This window comes from Hylobates moloch, unplaced genomic scaffold (genome assembly GCF_009828535.3).
Source record: "Hylobates moloch isolate HMO894 unplaced genomic scaffold, HMol_V3 SCAFFOLD_18, whole genome shotgun sequence".
NCBI lineage: Eukaryota > Metazoa > Chordata > Mammalia > Primates > Hylobatidae > Hylobates > Hylobates moloch.
This window is the reverse complement of record NW_026652293.1, coordinates 35,359,699-35,379,651: the sequence shown is the minus strand read 5'-3', so window position 1 is coordinate 35,379,651 and position 19,953 is coordinate 35,359,699. Positions and strand designations below refer to the sequence as shown.

General features: G+C 35.5%; 1 protein-coding gene across 1 annotated transcript in view; it reads left to right on the top strand.

Annotated features, from left to right (window-relative positions):
* Positions 1–19,953, top strand: part of PDE4B (phosphodiesterase 4B) — a 587,629-nt gene that overhangs the window by 110,422 nt on the left and 457,254 nt on the right. Inside the window, exons 2-3 of the mRNA XM_032137056.1 lie at positions 9,556–9,668; positions 14,913–15,151. Of these exons, the coding sequence (XP_031992947.1) occupies positions 9,627–9,668; positions 14,913–15,151 (281 nt within the window). The 5' untranslated portion in view covers positions 9,556–9,626. The remainder of the gene's footprint in view (positions 1–9,555; positions 9,669–14,912; positions 15,152–19,953) is intronic.

Here is a 19,953-nt window from a genome sequence, read left to right as displayed (position 1 = left end):
AAGATTTCTCACATTTTTCTTATCTTCCACTTGTGAAGTCTGTAATGATGTAGTATTTATATTTCCAAGAAACGAATGCACAGAAATTTTGTGTGATTGCTTGCTTAAAACAAGAATGAACTATTGCCCTTTGTTGTTTCAGTGGTCTTCCCAAGAAAGGAAAAAAAGTTACTTGATGATGAGTGTCTGGGGTCTTTGAGTCTAAAAAGAAGACATAGACCAAATTCCTGTCTGTGTCCCATATACCCCACGAAACATGTTTGAACAGCACTGTACAGGTGGAAAATTTTTTAAAGTCTAGAGACATAGCACTTGTGAATGAATGTCAAGAGTCTTCTGTATTAACTTAAAAAAATTTTAGCATTGGATCGAAGCCTAATTTAGAAGAAAAAATACTTGGTGAATTCTTGTTGAAACATAAGATAAAACAGAGACAAATTATTATGCTTTTTAAGTTATGTTTTAGATATACAGTTTTATACACACAATCTACATTTTCCAATTTAATGTAAATTTCTATGAGATTACATAAAAGAGTAGCTGTTCATAGGCTCCATATGTTCTGCTAACTGCATATCTCTCTTTCTTGTTTCATCATTTAAAAAATCTTCCGATTCCTTTCTTGTTCTGAAATACCACTTTTATTCCCAATTATCCTGTTTCTTGGCCCTGACCCATCCTCATTTGCTGCTTGTTCTCTGATAAATAATGCTTATTTGCTGCTTCCAAGTGGCAGCAGAGGTAATCGTTGATTTCATGAGCTCTGCAAGCATAGTGCCTGGGTGTGAATCCTGTCTCTCTGCCTTTTCCTAGATTAGTGAGCTTAGATGAGTCATTCACCCTTTGTGGGTCTCAGAATTCTCCCCTGCAAAATGGAGATAAAAATAGTTGTGAGAATTACGTGAGATGATAGATTTAGGGACTATAGAATAGTGCCTGCCATAAAGCTATTCATATCTCTGTCAGAAGAGTAGGAATATGTATCCTGTCAATAAAGCTGATATTTGCAGTTTACCAGGCATTCTGATTCTATTTCCTGCCCCCTCCTATCTGCTGCTTTTGGATTATCACACTTTCAGGGAATCTAGCAAGAGGCCTCAAGCCTATCTAGTCTACTCATTCAAACATTTTCCAGCAAATATTTGTTGCTTGGCACAAGAGATATAGTGGTTGGCAGTATTCTCTATGAGCTTCTGGGAGGCATAAACCTATTCATTCATACAAACAAATACGTAATTGTGAAAAATACTGTGAATAGAAAAATAATGTGATAATACCTTCTTACAAGTAGGGGTAGTCCATAAAGGCTTTTCTGAACAAATGACATCAAAGCTGAGGGCTGAAGAATGGGTTAGCCAGGCAAAGTTGAAGACATGTTAATAGTGTAGGAAAAGTTCGGAGACAAGAAAGGCATGCTGGATACACTCTAAATCCAGTTGAACTAAAGCTAAATGAGTTACAGGGGAGAGTGCTGTGGCATAAGCATAAGGTGGGGAAGCAAGTGGAAGCAAAAATAGGAAGTTGAGGCTTAAAAGTCAAGCAAGGACCAGATCTGTAGGGACTTGTATGATTAATCTTCATATTAAGGGTTTTGCATTATCCTAAAAATTACAGAAAGCATGAAGCCGGGGATTAATATAAGGAATTTTGCATTTTTAAAAGATCACACTGGAGAATAGAGAGATGGGGAGTGGAAGGGCTTCTCTCTTTCTTCCTTAGTTACAGTACCTGGAAAAGGACAGTAGCCTCGTCAACGAAGCTTTCCTTGATAACATTTTGCCCACAGAGGTGGCCTTCATTCATTTTTTCACCTAATGAACCCATGATCTATTGCACTTCTCACACTGCACTGTGAACCTGACACAGGCTAAGGTGTTCAGTATTGTAGGATGAATAAGCATTGATTCTCCTCTCTTAAAATGAGACAGGGGCATTTTAAGGTCAAGGACTATATGTGTTCATCTTTGTATTATCCACGGCATCTAGCAAGTCCCTACCACATGTTGGGCTCTCAATCTTTTGTTGAGGTTGTTGTTGAGAAATCAGATGAAAAGAAGTGGTTTTTCATGATGGATGGAAATGGGGGTTTTGGATTATGGATGCTATTTAATTTTTTATACTCTCATTGAAAGTTGGTAATATTAATTGAGATCCTAGAGTGGCTGCTACTAAATAGCTTTGAGGGTAGCATTAGAAGACCTAAATTTAAGCATGGGCAGATACCCGGCAAATACTTACTAAATGAATTGAATGTGTTTCAGCCATACTTGCCTTTTACATCTGTTCGTAGATCTTCTGTGGTTTATTTTAGGAGATGGAAAAAATTCTCTAATCCATCCTAAACCTCCCCTAATGCCATCTTCACTTTGGCACAGTGATAACTCAGAGATGAAAACTCTCAGGTGTGGAGAGAGCTCGCAATACCAGGTTATTAATGATTTGAATACAGGGCTTTTTTTGTTCTTTTCCTTTTGTTTAAGATGAAACAAAAAATGGCTGAAAGTGATTTATATGCCTCTTTATGGTATTTTAAACTATAAGAGATTAATCAGTGGTTACTTTTTTTTAGACTAGGAAAAATAATTCAACTGTTTAAAACTTTCCCACTTAGTATTTACTGCAGAGAAATTCACTAACAAATTCATTAAGGCATTATTTACACAAGCAGAAACATGGGGTTAGTTTGTCACTTTCTCTCTGTTGTGTTATTGTTGAAAATTAGCATTCAGCTCAGCAAATTGAATATTAAGAATTCTTTCTTTTTTTGTCACCGTGTGTATTGATTTCAAATGCATGCCCTATTAGTAATTTACAAAGAACATATTTTATAGTAGAAATTGGTTTAAGTGGTTGTTCAGGAGACATGTTTTACTCAAAGCAGCATTTAGCCTGGCTACTTTGCCTTTTGATGACTATTTAAAAGGATGCCACTATGTCTTTGTTACTTATTGTTCTCTCAGGATAAGCTAATGGTTTAAGTTCATATTAATTCCTAGCACTTTTCAGTTTTTATCTCAAAAGTCATTGATATTTATTACTTAATTGGAAAAACTGATTCTTCTCTCCAAGCAATGTTTGTATCTAAATATTGAGAAACTTTACAAATAAAATGACCTTTCTTATTACATATACTTTTTTTCCTCAAATTGACTTGCTCTTTATTGTTTGCATCATACAACTTCAAAAATTTTGGGGAGGAAGCACATTTGCCTCTGTTTATCTCCGTCATATTAAAATCAGAAAGCAACAATAACTGAGTGCAATAGTCCTGAATTTCTGAAAGTGTGAAGAGAGCAGTAGATGCAAATTAAAGGGGAAAGTCTAATATTTTATGTATCAAATTCTGATATGTTTATCTAATTGTTGAGTCTTGAGAGTTTTTTTTTAAAATAATTTCTGGAATATTTTATTTAGATTTTTTATTATTATTATACTTTAGGTTTTAGGGTACATGTGCACAATGTGCAGGTTTGTTACATATGTATCCATGTGCCGTGTTGTTTTGCTGCACCCATTAACTCATCATTTAGCATTAGGTATATCTCCTAATGCTGTCCCTCCCCCCTCCCCCCAACCCACAACAGTCCCCAGAGTGTGATGTTCCCCTTCCTGTGTCCATGAGTTCTCATAGGTGGGAATTGAACAAGGAGAGTTGTTTTTTATAGTTTGTGTTTATTTCTGCTAGTTTTCTGGAATTTCATTAGTTTCATAAAGTTTATGGATGATTATACTCCAATCCCTTTATTTGACAATTGAGGAAACCGAAGTCCCAGAGCTAAGTGGATAGCTAGAGCTAGGTGGATGTCGGGGCTGGGAGTGGAGACAGCAGTTCAGGCTCTGCTTTATCCGGCATGTCTTCCTTCAGTTCATAGTACAGTATATGCTAGCACAAACCAGAAACCTTCTTTGTCTTGAACTAAACTTTGATGTTAGTTTTAAAAGTCAAGATCCCATGGTCTAGTTTTGAGGTTCTTAGACGTTTATACTTTATGAATTGATAAAATTTCCAGAGAATTAGGAGACTGACATAGAATTGCCAATTTTTAGTTTTCTCAGTTCAGAACATTAAGAGACAAAGCAAAAATACACCAATCCCTCATTATATTATTGTCATTTCATAAATGGACATTTTCTCATCTAAAAGGAGATGAGTAGGACTTTTCCTGTTAAGCTGGAAAGGGCAACTGTAACCCAAAACAGTGAACTAAAAGCCATCAAACTATTCCACGTTCTATAAGGATAGACATACACAAGTGTGGTCTGGTACCTCGCTCTGAGGCAGAGGCAGCCAGATGGGTTCTGATTCTAATCCTCATCCTGGCAACCTCTGAACTCTCATATACATAGACTCTAGGTGGGGAGAGGAGGTGTTGGAGAAGTGCGTTATTGGCCTACTGAAAATGAAGAACCATTTCTAGAGACAGAAGTGCCTTCAACAAAGGACAGGTTAACTTCTGTATCCCTTAGGCTCCAGTTAGGAAAACAAAAGGATTTAATACAAGCAATTTGTCAATTCTCCTGGAAGAATAAAGAGGGTCTCCTCTCTCCAAGTCTCTTCTAGTCTCCTACCAGTGATTTCCATTGTCAGCACCTAAAGGAAGCCACCTAGAAAGAGAATCTGTTAAATGTAGTTTGCAATGTAGTCTGCAATGTAGTTTGATTCACATAGCAGAATTTAGAATGATTGGCTTGGAGCTGAAAGACATTGGTAAATAACCGACAGTATCTCTTCTCTCCATTGATCACTTATGGAGAAGAATTTTGTGCTTTTTTTGAGAAGCAGAAAGAGAAGTGGAGAGATATAGCAGGGAACAGAGAAGAAATAGCAGCAAAGCAGCCTATACAGTTAGGTGTATCTGTACATTTAGTATACATACATTTAGTGTGTATATATTTAGTGTGACAAAGATGCTTAGGCTTATTCTGGATCAAGTGGACATTGCAGCTTGAGCCATCATGTCATTATTCCAATCAAGAGAGTAGAATATTGGGCAAGGGGACCTTACCAACAAGAGTTTCAATGTGTGCCAGTGGGGGTGGAACTGAAGTTACTTCTCCGCAGTGTGAAAGCTCCTACTGCCCTGTTACAGGAAGGGCCTCATCTCAACATCTGTCTTAAAGAAGGCATCAAAGTAAGTCTGATTTTACCAGAGAAGCAGAGACACTCAAAAAGATCTGCAATTAAATGCCTAGTTAAGTAAGAAGAATTGTCCCTCTTGTCATTAATTCTTCTACTCTGCCACAACATGGAAAGAGTTAGAACCTGAAGACAAAAGTAGAGAGGAAGAGTAAAAGAGTAGTACATTCTTTCTTCCCACTCCAAGTCCCAGACACTGGCCACTGAATTAAAACAGTTATAAGATGGGAGTTATGGAAGCAATCTGAACTGTTCTTAAGGAGGGGAGAATAGATTTGATATTGCATATGGAAAACAGTTATTGGAGAAAAATGAAGACTAGTTCATATCTGTGCTCTACTGAGTTCAGAATGTTCAATAAATCAGTTACATAAGAAATAGAATGAAAGCTTTTTGAACATCTTCTCCAAAATAAAAGATATTTTTTAAATTGGAAAAAAGTAGTATTTTAAACTCAAAATACTACTTTTGTTTTTCTCATTTCTGCATGGTTTTGTCTAGCATGTGTCCATGATACAGAATTTTAAAATAATTATCACTATTCATTGAAATCCCTTTTAGCCAGGTATCACTAGTACTGATAACTCTGACCTGTGAAAGGTGAAATTCACACTATTAACACAGAAGTCAGGGTCCTTTTCCTCAATTTAGCCTTTAAATATCTGTGGAGAAAGGGGAAAGAGGAAGAAGTGCAATTACATAAAGAATATTCTAGTCTGAATAAAACAGAACATTATGAAGGACTAATATAAATTTAAAAGCATCTTTTAAGTGGTGAAATATAAAACCACAGGGAAAACTATTAAACATATATCAGAAGTGGAATCTGTCATCACATTTATCACCTTAGAAATTTTTAGAAATACTTTGTTTTAATGAAGCATATGGTGTTTTGTTTATTCAGAAGCAAATTTTATAAGAGACAGTAATCTCAGATTAAGAGAACCTGATCTGTCCTCTCACTTACAACATTTGCCTTAAATATGAGGCATTTAAAAACTTTAGTATCTTTTAATATCACTCCTTTTTGTCCTTACACTCGCAGTGAGCATGGCTCCAGGAAACTGATCAACTTAACTTGTATTACCAACATCAGAAAAAAAAAAGATAGGAAAAGCATTTCACTTGGTTTCACCTTGAAAAGATATAAATAAGACCCAATCAGCGGTACAGTGATAGGTTAATAGTCTTGGTTTTAGAACAAGAATGTTCTGGTCTTAACCAGTAGAGTGCATGCCTTTGGGCGGGTTTCATTATGTTCCCAAGACATGATTCCCTCACTTGTCTTGATAATTGTGCCTAGCTCATTTGGTTGGTTGCTTTTATGACATAATTGAAATCACGTATGTAGAGTGCTTAAAAATGGCTCAAGGCAAATCCTCCATCTCTGTTAGCCTAAACAAAAGGCAGCAGAGGTTGCTGAAAAGAATCTCCATTGTCACCTGTGAGTGAGGACACAAAACTATTTTTGCCTTACAAAAACAAATTGAGATAATGCTTGCTAACCTTTTCTCAAAGTATCAAAACCAATCTGTATCTCCAAGTAGGTTCTACTCATTTATTCTTTGAATACTTATTTATTGAGACTTGCTTGTGTCAGTCACTGTGCTAGGAACTGAGGGGAGATATTTAACAATTACCTTCTGACTATTGTAAAGGTTTGGAAGCAAGTCTGTATTAGTCAGGATCCTAGTAGGAAACAGATTGTTCTCTTAAAGAGGATGAAAGAGAGTTTAATGGAGGTACTATTTACAAAGGGTATGGGCAGGGTTGAGGATAACCAAAAAGGGCTATGAAATACCAGGAGGCTAGCAACAATGGGAAGCTGCTTCCAGTTCTACAGCTAAATAGGGAGGCCTGCAGGATCTGTGACCTCAAGTAGAACATTTTAGCCATGGCTACACTACGGCCAGCAGAGAGGGACCCCTCTTTCCTCCTGCCCTCTGATCTTTTGCAACTGCCTCCATTGGCTGAACATACCCAGGAGCCAGAGGGCTAGACAGTACCTGAGAACCAGCCTCCCAGGGCACAGACCGGAATGGAGAAGGGCCAAGAGTGGGTCTGAAGGGGAAGATGAGGAATATCCAGAAAATAAGCAATCTCTATTTCTTGCTTTTTTTTTGTTTTATATAACATATGTTGACTTTTCTCCCTAAATATAAAATAATGTATTTTTATTGTAGAACATTTGGAAAACTGCCTTGTAACTTGTGGTCCTGCTTTTTCCGAGCCAGGACATGTGTCCGATTGAAGGCACATGAATTTATACAGTAAGTTATCATACTCAAAGGATCATAAAACAAATTTATTTCCATGGCTAAGACCTTACAAAAATACTCTTGCTTGTAAAAAGATCTACTGATGTTACCCTGGACCATTTTGTCTCTCTGACTGTTGTAAGCTTCCTCATCATGGCATCTTTCTACACGTATTGCAAACTTGGCATTCCTTTTTATATTTTTGAACATCATATTGTTCTACATTTTCTCCACTAAAGAAATCCAACTCACTTAGAAAACCTTCTAAAACCCTTATTCCATTATTATCATTCTTCCATTATCATCATTTCACATAGCATCTTTAATATTTTTATATGCTCACAACTTTACAGTTATAATCATTGAGTGTGTATAGTTTTATATCCTGCATTTAAAACACATTTAAATCTTGCTTTTCTTAAATTTAGGAGTCTGAACTTTTTTTCTGAGGTTTAACCCTAACTATAGAGGCCCTCAATATTGACTATAACCCTGATAAAATATCTCTTGTTACTTGTCCACTTTTGCTGGGTTTCAAGCAGCCTTTGAGTAAAAGTATTAAAATTCTGCCTACTGCTCTTTGGTCAGCATTAGAGGGGCATCGTAGTTCTAATCATTCTTTGGTGTATGCCGAGGAAATTCTTGTCCTTTGCATATTGAATCAAATACCTGAAAAGCCCGTGGGGTTCTCTCCCTAGAGCACTTTTATAAAGGCAAAGTTTCTCCCTTCCCCCATTCTCTTATCTACTTTGTCAGTTTCACTGCCAACTCCTGCATAATGTAGTCAAATTATGCGTTAGAAATTCAACCCTGGTTTCCTGGGTGATGGTACAATGCCACTACTTAGTATTCCTAGTCACATAGCTACAATTTCATCATGCTCTTAATCTATATATATCTTCATGCTAGAGAAGCAGACTTTTTTTAATAAGGCATGCATTAAGGGTTAAATGGACACAGTGAAAAGAATATATAGGAGTCCTTGAGCTCAGCAACAATACAGGATATTTTTGGTACTAAGACCTTGTGAAACCATCATATGGACTAATACTTCTTGGATTTTGTATTTTTTATAGTACATCTTTTTTCAGTTAAATTCTGCAAACACAGAATTCTTTGTATTGTCTTGTAGTCTGTTGTATGACAACTTTATATTTTAAAAATTTTATTTTAGATTTAGTGGGTACATGTGCAGGTTTGCTACATGGATATATTGAATAACGCTGAGGTTTGGGCTTCCAGTGAACCCATCACCCAAATAGTGAACACAGTGCCCAATAGATACTATTTCACCTTTTACCCCCCTCCCACTCCCTTCCCTTTGAGTCTTCATAAACCAGTGACTGTTTTGCCTTTGGTTTCCACAATCAGAGCGCACCCTTAAATTCTGGTAGTGTTATAGAGGTTCTTTTTTTCTACAGTGACCTCCAATGATCTACACAAAGCAGATGTCATGAACTACAGCATCTCTATCTCAAAATAGCTAGATTTGTGTGATTTAAACCAGGAAATTCAAACTCTAACTATCGGTTGCTAGAATTTTCTGTGATAAATAATTGCCTACTAGTTTATGCAGTAGACATATGAGAGATTTAAACTGGTGGTAAAAATTAAGATTAAGGTTTTTTTCTTTCATGTATATATATTTTGTATTGGTTTACTTTTCTTCACTTTTTTTGACAGTATAAAGCAGTCATATTGTTTAAATTCTAAACTCGTCATATTTTAGCTGTGTTACCTTGGCCAAATAATTTGCTCTCTCTGTTCCTTTGTTAGAAAAAATGACGAAAATAATCTAACAAACTGTTGCAAGCATCAAATAAAATATTTTATGGGAATATACTTTGTAAACTACAAAACATTTGTGTAAAATGCATATTATTTTTAGATTCTTCATGATCATTATTTGAGAGCCTAATTGTTACTCATTATTCTTACTGTCTTTTCCCAAATAGCTTTGTACCAATTTCTTGGATTTTTGTATTAATATTTTGTGACGCTCTTTTCTCAGCATATCAAACTTAATTGACTTGGTAAATTATGATGTTTGCTTCTACATGTACATTGTACATATTTCAAATGTTACTTTAGAGAGTATGCCACGTATTTTTCTTTAAGGATACAGAGCTGTTCTTTTTTGTGTGTTTTTTTCTCCTGTAGGTATTAAAACGTGTCAGCAAAGCTGCACTGAATAACAGACATCCTAAGAGGGGGTATTTTCCACCTCTATAATGAAGAAAAGCAGGAGTGTGATGACAGTGACGGCTGATGATGTAAGTTTCAAAAGGTCCCAATCATGTTTGGTCTGTTCAATAAAGAAGTCACTGGATAATTCTATTCAAAGGGCAGCTGGGGGCATTTAACACACCACTCAGTGACTAGGTGTTTCTATGACATGGGCACAGCCAGCACCTGGACCTGGCGTTCCGTGAGTTGGGCAGCAGGAACAATGCCCTCTTTGCATCTTGGAAATGGGCTGAGTTTCACTTTTATGGTTTTCAGTCACAGAAGCACCAATCTCTAGTCTATGCCCAGATCCTCGCTCTCAGATAATTCCTCTTTCCACACTGCTTGCATTATCAGTTCTCTGATAACTTTCTTCCACACTTTTAGCCGTGTACAGCTAACCCTTGAAAGTCACTTCCTGTGGTGGGGTTTTTGACAACTACTCCTAAGAAGCTTGTGATATACACATCCCCTAGGCCTTTGCTACTCAAGTGTGGTCCTTGGACCAGCAGTGTTAGCATTACCTGGGTGTTTATTGAGAATGCAGAATCTCAGGCCACACCTCAGACCTACAAATCAGACTATATTTTAATGGGATAGCAGAGTAAATAGGTATGTACTTTGTTTGAAAAGCCCCGATCTAAATCATCTGAAGAAATCTGTAAACTATCTTCTATAGCTTTGGATCTTGGTCCTTAATTATCTCTTTGCTTTCAATTGACCAGTCCTTCATTAGTGTGTCTTTAATTGTCTCATCTTTACCCAATTACTGTTTGTAATTGAACTAAAAATTATGTGCCGCTGATCAGATATGTGAAAGGAAAGAAGAGAGGGAAGAAGTAAAAACAATTTTCCTTGTTTTCTGTAATAACCCATCTTGTTAAGGCCCTATTTCACAGATGCTCACCCTGTGGGCCCTGTGGTCCCTTTGCCTCATACCATAGCAAATCCTTTGGCAGGAATGCTAGAACTAATTCTCAGCTTCCTTCTGTGTTCCTGTAGGACCCACAGTGCAGAGGGAGAGTTAGGTGTGCTATTTAGGTTCTTGCTTCCCAAATACACTCCTTTTCCATTGCCATTTCTATTTTTTGTGTCAAAGAACCTAGTTAATGTGTTCTGTTCTGTCACTTGTGGCAGCATTTACTTCCTCTTCTTCTTCGTTTTTTTTTTCTTCCTTCCTATCTCCTGAACCAGAAAGGCATTTCCTTAAGTTATAGTCTAAGTTCTCGGTACCAGCGTTGCTCAGGATACCTAAAAGAAAACTTCTAGAATTTAGAAAACGTTTTTCTTAAAAAAAAAAAAAAAGGCTTGTGATTGTCCCTTAATACTATTTGTATACTGTGTGCGCCAGTATTTTGTTTTTTGGAAGAATAAAACTGAGCAATGCATTCCATCTATAAAAGATGGACAAACCATTAGTTCTTTCTCATTGCATCCTTAGAATAATAATCCTGATCCTCCCTGAGGGAATGGTGGGCATAGTCAAAAGAAGAGGAAGGTTGCCTGCAAAAAACATGCAATGGATATGAACATTAACCCCACCGTATTGAATAAATATTACCTAGATTTACTCTGTCCACTATGGTAGCCACCAGCCACATGTGACTATTAAGTATTAGTCTAAATGGAAATGTGCTGTAAGCATGAAATACATCTTGGATTTTGAATATACAGTGCAATAAAAAGCATTCCATTAATAATTTTTGATAATATTACATGTTGCAATGGTTATATTTTGCATACGCAAGGCTAAGTAAAATATGTTATTAAACTAAATTTTACCTGTTTCTTTTTACTTTTTAAATGTATCTACTAGAAAATTTACCATTACACCTTTGATTCTCATTTGCGTTTCTAATCACAGAAATTATATATGCAAATATATTAGGAGATTTTTCAAAGCAGGGAAAATAGTAAGAGTGATAATAATTACTCCAACAAACTACTCTTGTAATTGATGGTGACTGCCTACAGTAAAATCAGTTTTCGAAGAAAAAATTACTTTTATTATTGTCTCATGGAGTATCATGATATTTAGCTTCAGTAGGGACCCTGACTGTCATTTGCTGCTTTCCATAATTTCAATTTCTGATTTCATAAGGCTTAAAAAATTATGTCCTGTGGTCCAAATTGAATGTGTACTGCAGCACAATAGGAGACCTTAAAAATACCTTATTCCATTTTCTCACTATGAGTTTAACCAAAAGAATTCAAAAAGTAGAGAATGCTTCAGAAATGAATGAAATAGACAAAACAAAAGACAAGTAACAACAGCAACAAAACCTTGACTACTTAAGCACCAGCATGTCTCATCTGGACATTTCAATGGTCCTAACTTGGTTGGTTTCAATATGGGGATATGACAAAGAGCTCAGTCCTTTGGTGTCCCCTCCCCCTCCTCTCTGTAAACTTCTACTTAGGTGCAGGATTTTACACTACCTTTTCCTTTGTGACAACCTTTTCAAATTTTATTGGCAAGAATACTGGCTTTTAAACAAAGTTATTCAGAAACAGAAGGATAATCCAAAACTGCATTGTTTCCTTAGGGATTTTTCATATTACCAGGCGAATTTTGGAAACCATGATACATTTTAAAAGTTGTGATTTCCAGAGGTAACATTCAAATTAATGTTCCTTTCCACAAAATCTTTGAAAATTTAGGAAAAGAAGTTCAAGATCACAAATCAGTAATTGAGAATTGACTAAATTAAATTTTATTTTGAGGTTTTTAGTAATTTTAGAGTAGTGGTGTATAAATTATGGGTATGAATTACAGAGTGTGAAGTAATTATGAATAAATCTGCGTGAGTTAATTAGTGTTTGTAAAACAATATTAAGTTTTCATCTTGAATTTAATTTCTGAAAAGCTATTCCATTATGTTCTTACTTTGTGGCAATGCATTTAATATTAACTGAGGTCTTCCGGAACAAATCTTTTTAACTTAAAGAATATTTCAAATTTGAAAATTTGAGCTTGTTCGCAAATGAGTGTGGGAAATATTTTGTGATAGGTGTGACTTTTTTATTTTTCAAATAACAAGTGCCAAATAGTACCCATTTAGGTCACTTACTACAATTAAACCTGGTTGGTAATAGTTCTTTTTTCTAAAGAAGAAAAATATCTAACAATCATATTAGGAGGCTAGGGTGGTTGGTGGTTTAGCTACATGATAGATATCCTTATTTCTGTTCTTTGCTATGGTGTTTCTTACATAAGAGATAAAATATATATTCAAGACTTTGCTTTCCAGATAACCAGTGCTTTCTTTACATGCATATTTGGAACTAGACTGATTTACCATTACGATTTCCTTTAGTTTGCTCTTAAATCTCTTCAGGAAGATTTTATGTATTTTGTCTCCTAAAGTAGTTTGTAAGTCTTTTAAAAAATAAACATATGTATTAGTTTTTCCCTTTACCCTCTAATTTACACACATAGACAAACGCACACATGCACACACACATACACACACACCATACAGTAAGTGCTAGACCTACAATGGATTTGATATAATAACTAGTTACTAAACAGTGAAACACTGATACATTCCAGAATGTTTCAAACTCTGCAAAATTTTAAATTGTTTTGTCTTCTTCCTGATACTGAACTATGGTTCTACTGAATTTCAAATAAATAGTATTTTAAAATTATAAGTCAAGCACAAGAAAATATAATGGTGTCCCATTTTCTGGTATGGAGGGTGGGGCTCCTGAAAATTGTCAAACCTGTTCTTGCCTAGATTTCTATCATCAAAATATAGTCTTGCGTGCATCAGATAGTATAAATCACTAGATTATATGTTCTATGAGAAAAGATATCATTCCTCTTTTTGCGATTGTTTCCTTCTTAAATAGCACAGTGCAAAATAATAATAGATGTGTGTCAAATGTTTGTTGAATTAACCCAGCTAGATCCTCAAACCTGAGTTAATTATCCTCATATGAACTAGGATAGGGGCTGTGGGGTGGAGCGGAGGGTAAAGAACTTTGTTTAAACTTTGGGAGGTCTAGTCTCAGGTTCTCCTAACTCGAGTCTGAAGAGCTAGTAGGAAATACCTGTCTTTAGGGTCACAGAGTAATTTTCAGGTAAGAGACTGTAGCCTGATTCTAGGACTTCCGTTATTCCCTGCTAGCTAAGTGTGGACGGTGAAAATTGTAACTTTTAAACCTTAAGTTGATATCAGTGACCATTGCAGGGCTATAACATTTTTTGTCTTTCAGCTGGTATGAATGGTACACCGGGCAGAGGCTCATTTGGGCCTCCCACTCCCAACAATCTCAGTACCCATTGTCACCAAAAGATATGGGAAGAATAAATAAGTTGTATCTTTGAGTATAGCACAATGTCTTTGTCTTCTCACAAAGTGTATGATTAATGTCAGCATTAGGGCATGTACTTGAACATGGCAGTTCAAGACTGAATAAAGTATACTTCTTTTTCTGAGTTCTTACACAATTTTACAAAAAAAATCTCCAATTGTAAGAAGACCTTTCATAAGAACATAACAGTCACCTCTAATTATCAACATTCAGCTGTTCTAAGATAGATAATATTTTTACTTTAAAACACTGAATGGCTGGGCGCAGTGGCTCATGCCTGTAATCCCAGCACTTTGGGAGGCCGGGATAGGCAGATCACCTGAGGTCAGGAGTTTGAGATCAGCCTGGCCAACATGGCGAAACCCTGTCTCTACTAAAAATACAAAAATTAGCCGGGTGTTGTGGTGTGTGCCTGTAGTCCTAGCTACTCGGGAAGCTGAGGCAGGAGAATCACTTAAACCCAGGAGAAAGAGGTTGCAGTGAGCTGAGATCACTCCAGCCTGGGTGACAGAGCGAGACTCCATCTCAAAAAATAAATAAGTACATAAAATAAAATACTAAATGAGAAGCTTCATATTTTCTCATAGTTTGTTCCCATAGTTGCAGAATGATAACATTGATTTCCAAAATATATTTTTAATTTTAGCAAATATCATTTTAGCAAATTATGAAAAATAATTAAAATAAGAAAGAAGGAGGCCTCCAATCCACATGCTACAACTAGTAAACATTATCTATATGCCTAAAAATCTCCAGGAATATGCAACTGATAAGTTTATTCTAAAAGCTGAGAATCAGCCTCTTCTATTGTTTTCTCTTTAAGCTTTTGACGTCAATGTTAGATTCTGATTGTGAGATAATCAGGACATCATAAGTGACAGCTTGATCATTTAGTTTCTTGTTTCACTCCATTTGACATTTGAATTTCATTTTCTTTCTCTTCTTTTTTTCTTTCCCTGTGGTTCCTCCAGAATGTTAAAGATTATTTTGAATGTAGCTTGAGTAAATCCTACAGTTCTTCCAGTAACACGCTTGGGATCGACCTCTGGAGAGGGAGAAGGTGTTGCTCAGGAAACTTACAGTTACCACCACTGTCTCAAAGACAGAGTGAAAGGGCAAGGACTCCTGAGGGAGATGGTATTTCCAGGCCGACCACACTGCCTTTGACAACGCTTCCAAGCATTGCTATTACAACTGTAAGCCAGGAGTGGTGAGTAGCCTCAAAATCAAATGTCAATTCTAAATTTTATTTTCCGATTTCTCCAAATACAATTTCATAGTATTAAAATGTGAGTTTTCTGTGAAATACCTAAGACGATTGACATTTTGAGAATTTGTTTCCTTTAGAATCAAAGATAAGGTAAAACAGTGGAGATATTTTCTAGTTCTTCAGAGTGGAAGGAACATGCTTCATTTAAAGCTACTGAGGAAGGAATGAGATACATTTACATTAATGTAAAGGGATAACAAAATTACTGCTTATGATCTAACTTTTTTTAAAAGAGCTATACAGTGTGCATCAGTATTTTTTGACTTAGAAAAGCAAATTACATGTTACTATATGTATATGATGTTCTTATTGCTGAACTCTACACTTATCCCTAGCTTCTATTTATTATCATCCCACTTAATTAATCTCAGTTTGTGATTATCTATAAAATAAAACATTTCATTGTAAATTGAAAGAGTAACAAAAATTGTGCTATCAGAGATGCTGGGACTGTTTTGCAAAGTCTATATTTGTGAAAGAGGCTATTTTAAACTAGTGTTGAAAAGTTAATCATATAATCTTACAATTGTGGTTATCGTGCCATTGCCATGACTGCTTCAAATATGTGCTTTATTATATATTTAATAATTAGTACATTCTCACTTTTTCTTTTCTGTTTTCCTACATCATTTAAAAATATTTTTCAAGAATGATTGGCTTACATATCATGGAGGTTTATCATGGAAGTGAAAAATATTTTCTGTTTGATATGATTTTAAATTAATAATGTGTTGCTTTTAAAATCGCTTTTTGTTTACATAATTTATCAAGGTGAAAGACTAAACATTAAATTATTGTACAACATTATTCTAGTAAGTCATTAAAAATCTATTATTTTTATGGTGTACCATGTACCTCTGCCACATGCTGAGCTCTCCAGGGCTGATGAGTAGCCCAGGATGTGCTCTTTGAATAATGATATATGGCATCTTGACATCCTGTAGTCAATGTTTACCTGACACACTGAGCATTAGATCATTGAAACTCCAGGTATCACAGTTAATAGCATCAAATACTTAATCAGACAATCTGTGTGATAGAGAATCATGCTAAAACATTTTAAAGAAAATGGGTTACAAATTTGAGAAGGACTGTCTTACATTTTCTGTTCAGCTGAATTAACATTATGTAAGAGTCATAGCCAATCATGGAGAATTAAAAGGGCACATAGGGCTCCCCTATAGGATACTCAATCACATGGCTTATGTGATTAGTCTTGATTATGCGTGTGTATAATTACGGATTTGGAGTCTTAAAGATTTCCAGATTTATTTTTCAGCAAGTTGGCAGTGATACAATTCTATCAGTTGTTAAAGTATTGCAATGCTTTCATACCATTTGGTAAATATATGCTTTCTTGAGCTCTCTGATTGCCCCTACTACTATCCCAGACTATTCTCCTGAAGCCTCCAGAATTTCTCACAATCTAAAAACAAAGAGGTAAAGACTGGCACAGAGGAATCTGGGTTTGGTGGGTGTTGGTGCTGTATCTGTTGTTAGATATTTTGAATAACACCCTGGATAAAATGTACAGTGCCTTGTCAAGTTTGAGTTCATTTAATTCAAAGACATTTTGGGAGTTGTAGAATTGTTCCTTCCTTCGAAATATCAAATCTAGACTCTGCCATTTGGGGCATGCTTGTTTATCTTCCTAGTTGAATGTTTTTATTTTTAAAGGAGGCCAATAATATTTACCTCATAGGCTATTGTGAGGATCAAATGAGGTAATCTATCTAAGGTATTTTGCTTAGTAAAATGCATATGGTAGGTAATCAGCAAATGTTGATTTTTGTCCTCTTGATCATTATCCAATAAAGATTTTTTGGAAATTAGAAACCATGTCTCAACTATCAGTAGCCTCATTCTTGGTGTCAATATTTTAAGTTGAAATGGAAAATTTAGCCATTATTCATGTTCAATAGTCAGTGAGCACCACATATTAGTAATTCATTTATAACATGTCTGTTTTATTTCAGTTAACAGGATGTTTTTTAAAGTATGAGAGTAGAGTATACAGATAACTCTAAATTTATTTTTAAATATAAGTAACTAAAAGCATTTCTGAACATCTCTTGAAAATCCAGCTTCCACTGGAATACTGATAGCTGAAGACTGGTGGAATTATTGGTGAAGGAATCTGATTAAAAATGATTTGACTAGAAGTGAGGAAACTGGGTTCAAATTATCATCAATGCCATCAACTTGATGAAAGTTCATAGAGATAAGGAGTACTGCCTAGTACTATGTGAGAGAAAGAATTATGCTTACCACTTAGAGTACCAAGAATATGGAATCAATTTCCATGCCAAGACCAGCAATGAGCAAATGTTTTCTGTAAAGGACTAGATAGTAAATATTTTAAGTTTTATGAGCTTTGCAGTCTCTGTCACAACTACTCATCCTTGCTGTTACATTGTGAAAGGAGCCATAGCCAATGTGTAAACGAATAAGTGTAGCTGTGTTCCAATAAAATTTTGTTTACAAAAACAGGCAGCAGGCTGGATTTGGCCTGCCAGAGTTTGCTGATCCCTTTCTGGACTAGTAAAGATCTCTAAGACATGATTCTAGGATTTGATCATTGCTTTTACAGTTATCAAGGACAAAAACTGACTTTGAGGTCATGGTTGATGTGCCAAATAAGTCATAAGTATGGGACTGTGTGTTCTAGATCAAGCCATCAAAGACAGTGAAATAATTTGAATCCGTTCTAATGAAAAGTATTGACTAATTTTATATAAAGTTTTATATAAAAACATTAACATGATTTTATGATATGTTTATTTGGAGAAAACGGGCCATCATTACGGAAAAAAGGCCTGGAATATAAGAATAGTGATTTTATTTATCATGGAGCAAGAAAGAGTTAGAAAGGACTCAAGCCCAGTTTTATTGGGTGACTTCCATTTTGTAGCCTTTCAGATGAGTTTCTATTATAATACAATCTCCAAAAGACACAAATGAACGAAAAATGGAGATGATAATACCTACACTTCAGAATCATGAGGAAAATTTTAAAAAAAGTTTTGCTATGCATGTAGCACAGTCACTTGTTCTTAATGGTCATTTTGATATTATTATTATTATTGTCATTTTTATTGTTACATTTAGACTGAGTAGCCAAAATTATGCATTTTCTATTATTGGAGGTTTTAGGGGAACTTTACCTCCTGAGTTCTTGGAACCAACTTGGAAATATGATGAAAGAGGAATTCAGATATGAACGCAAGATGTTATCTTTAATACTAATAAAGTTGATGTTGAAAAATATAATTTATGTCTGTGGGCAAGTGGCTTCCTAATATTGAAACCCATAATTGCATAGATGCTAGACCTGGGCAAGATCCCCTCACCTCTTATACACACATAAATAGAAGGCCTACCCCTACAAAACTTTTAGCATGGAGAATCTGTAGAAATCCTACTCGCCTGAGAAAGTAGAGGGAAGGATTGTACATGGCCAGTTCCTCCTTCTGAAAACACCAAGAAAGATTCAATTATTCATTCTCTCTGGGAAATAGCGAGTAAGGCAGCAGAAATTTCCCAATTTTTAAAATCTTTTCACCTTAACTTTAGGGGCACATCAGGGATGTACCTGTTCTTTAGAGGAAGATATCAGGAGTATACCAGTACTGACTTACTGCCATCCTTGTGAAGCTGTTCTCCCAATATCGACCACTGCCCTTTTGAGTATTCCCCCCACCCCCTAAAAAAAAAACTGAATTCAAAGTTTCCTGCTCTTGTAAACTGAAGTTCAAAGAAATGACGTTCTCAAATTTATCCTCCGTGTCTTCTTAATTTTCTCATTTTCTTGGCAGGACCTTGAAGCGTGGTTTAGAAGGAGGGTTTCCTAACCAGCTGCAGCCTGTCATCTGCCACTGTAAAAGCTGTAGTTTCTTCAGGCCCATAGAAATTGTATTAGTATAATACCAAGTCTCTGAGGGACTTCACTTTTTAAATAGTTACTGATCTATAGGTTATGCAATGCTGCATGAGCAAACTCAGATAATAAGCCAATTCTGGGCCTTGAACATCTATAGTTAATCTATAACTTTAATCTTCTTACATGAGGATCTTAGAACACTCTACTCTTTCAAGCCCTTCCCTGTTTACAGTTTGTTTTTGTGTATTTTAGTTATTTCTCTCTCTCTGTATATCTTACCGCACAATACATTAGCATTATTTTTGGCATTCACCGTTTGATTTGGATTTTCCCAGATATTTACCAATGTTTTTGGTTTTAATTCCTCCTCATATCTTAGACCCTCTGCTGGAATTACTTGCCTTTTTTCCTGAAGTAAATTCTTCAGAATTTATTTTGGTTTGTCTGAAAATGTCTTGTCTTTATTTCAACACTTTGAAACTATTTTTCCCTGCTTTTTGTCTTCTGTTGTTACTATTAGGAAATCAGCTTCACTCTGATTGTCTTTCTTATAGATAATCTGTCAATTTTTTTTTTTTTTTGTCTCTGGATTTGGGCAGTTGAACTTTGATGTGCTTAAGGATGGATTTCCTTTCATTTATCTTATTTGGGATTTCCCGGACTTTTTGAATATGTAAATTTATATCTTCCTCATCAGATTTGGAATATTCTTTCATTACCTCTTCAAATATTTTCTCTGCCAATCTTTCTCCTCTGCTTTTGGATTTCTGATTAAATCTATTTTTTGAACTTCTTTGTCTTCCATTTCTCTTAATTTATTCCACATTTTTTTCTCATTTTGTCTTTCTGGGCTGCATTCTGA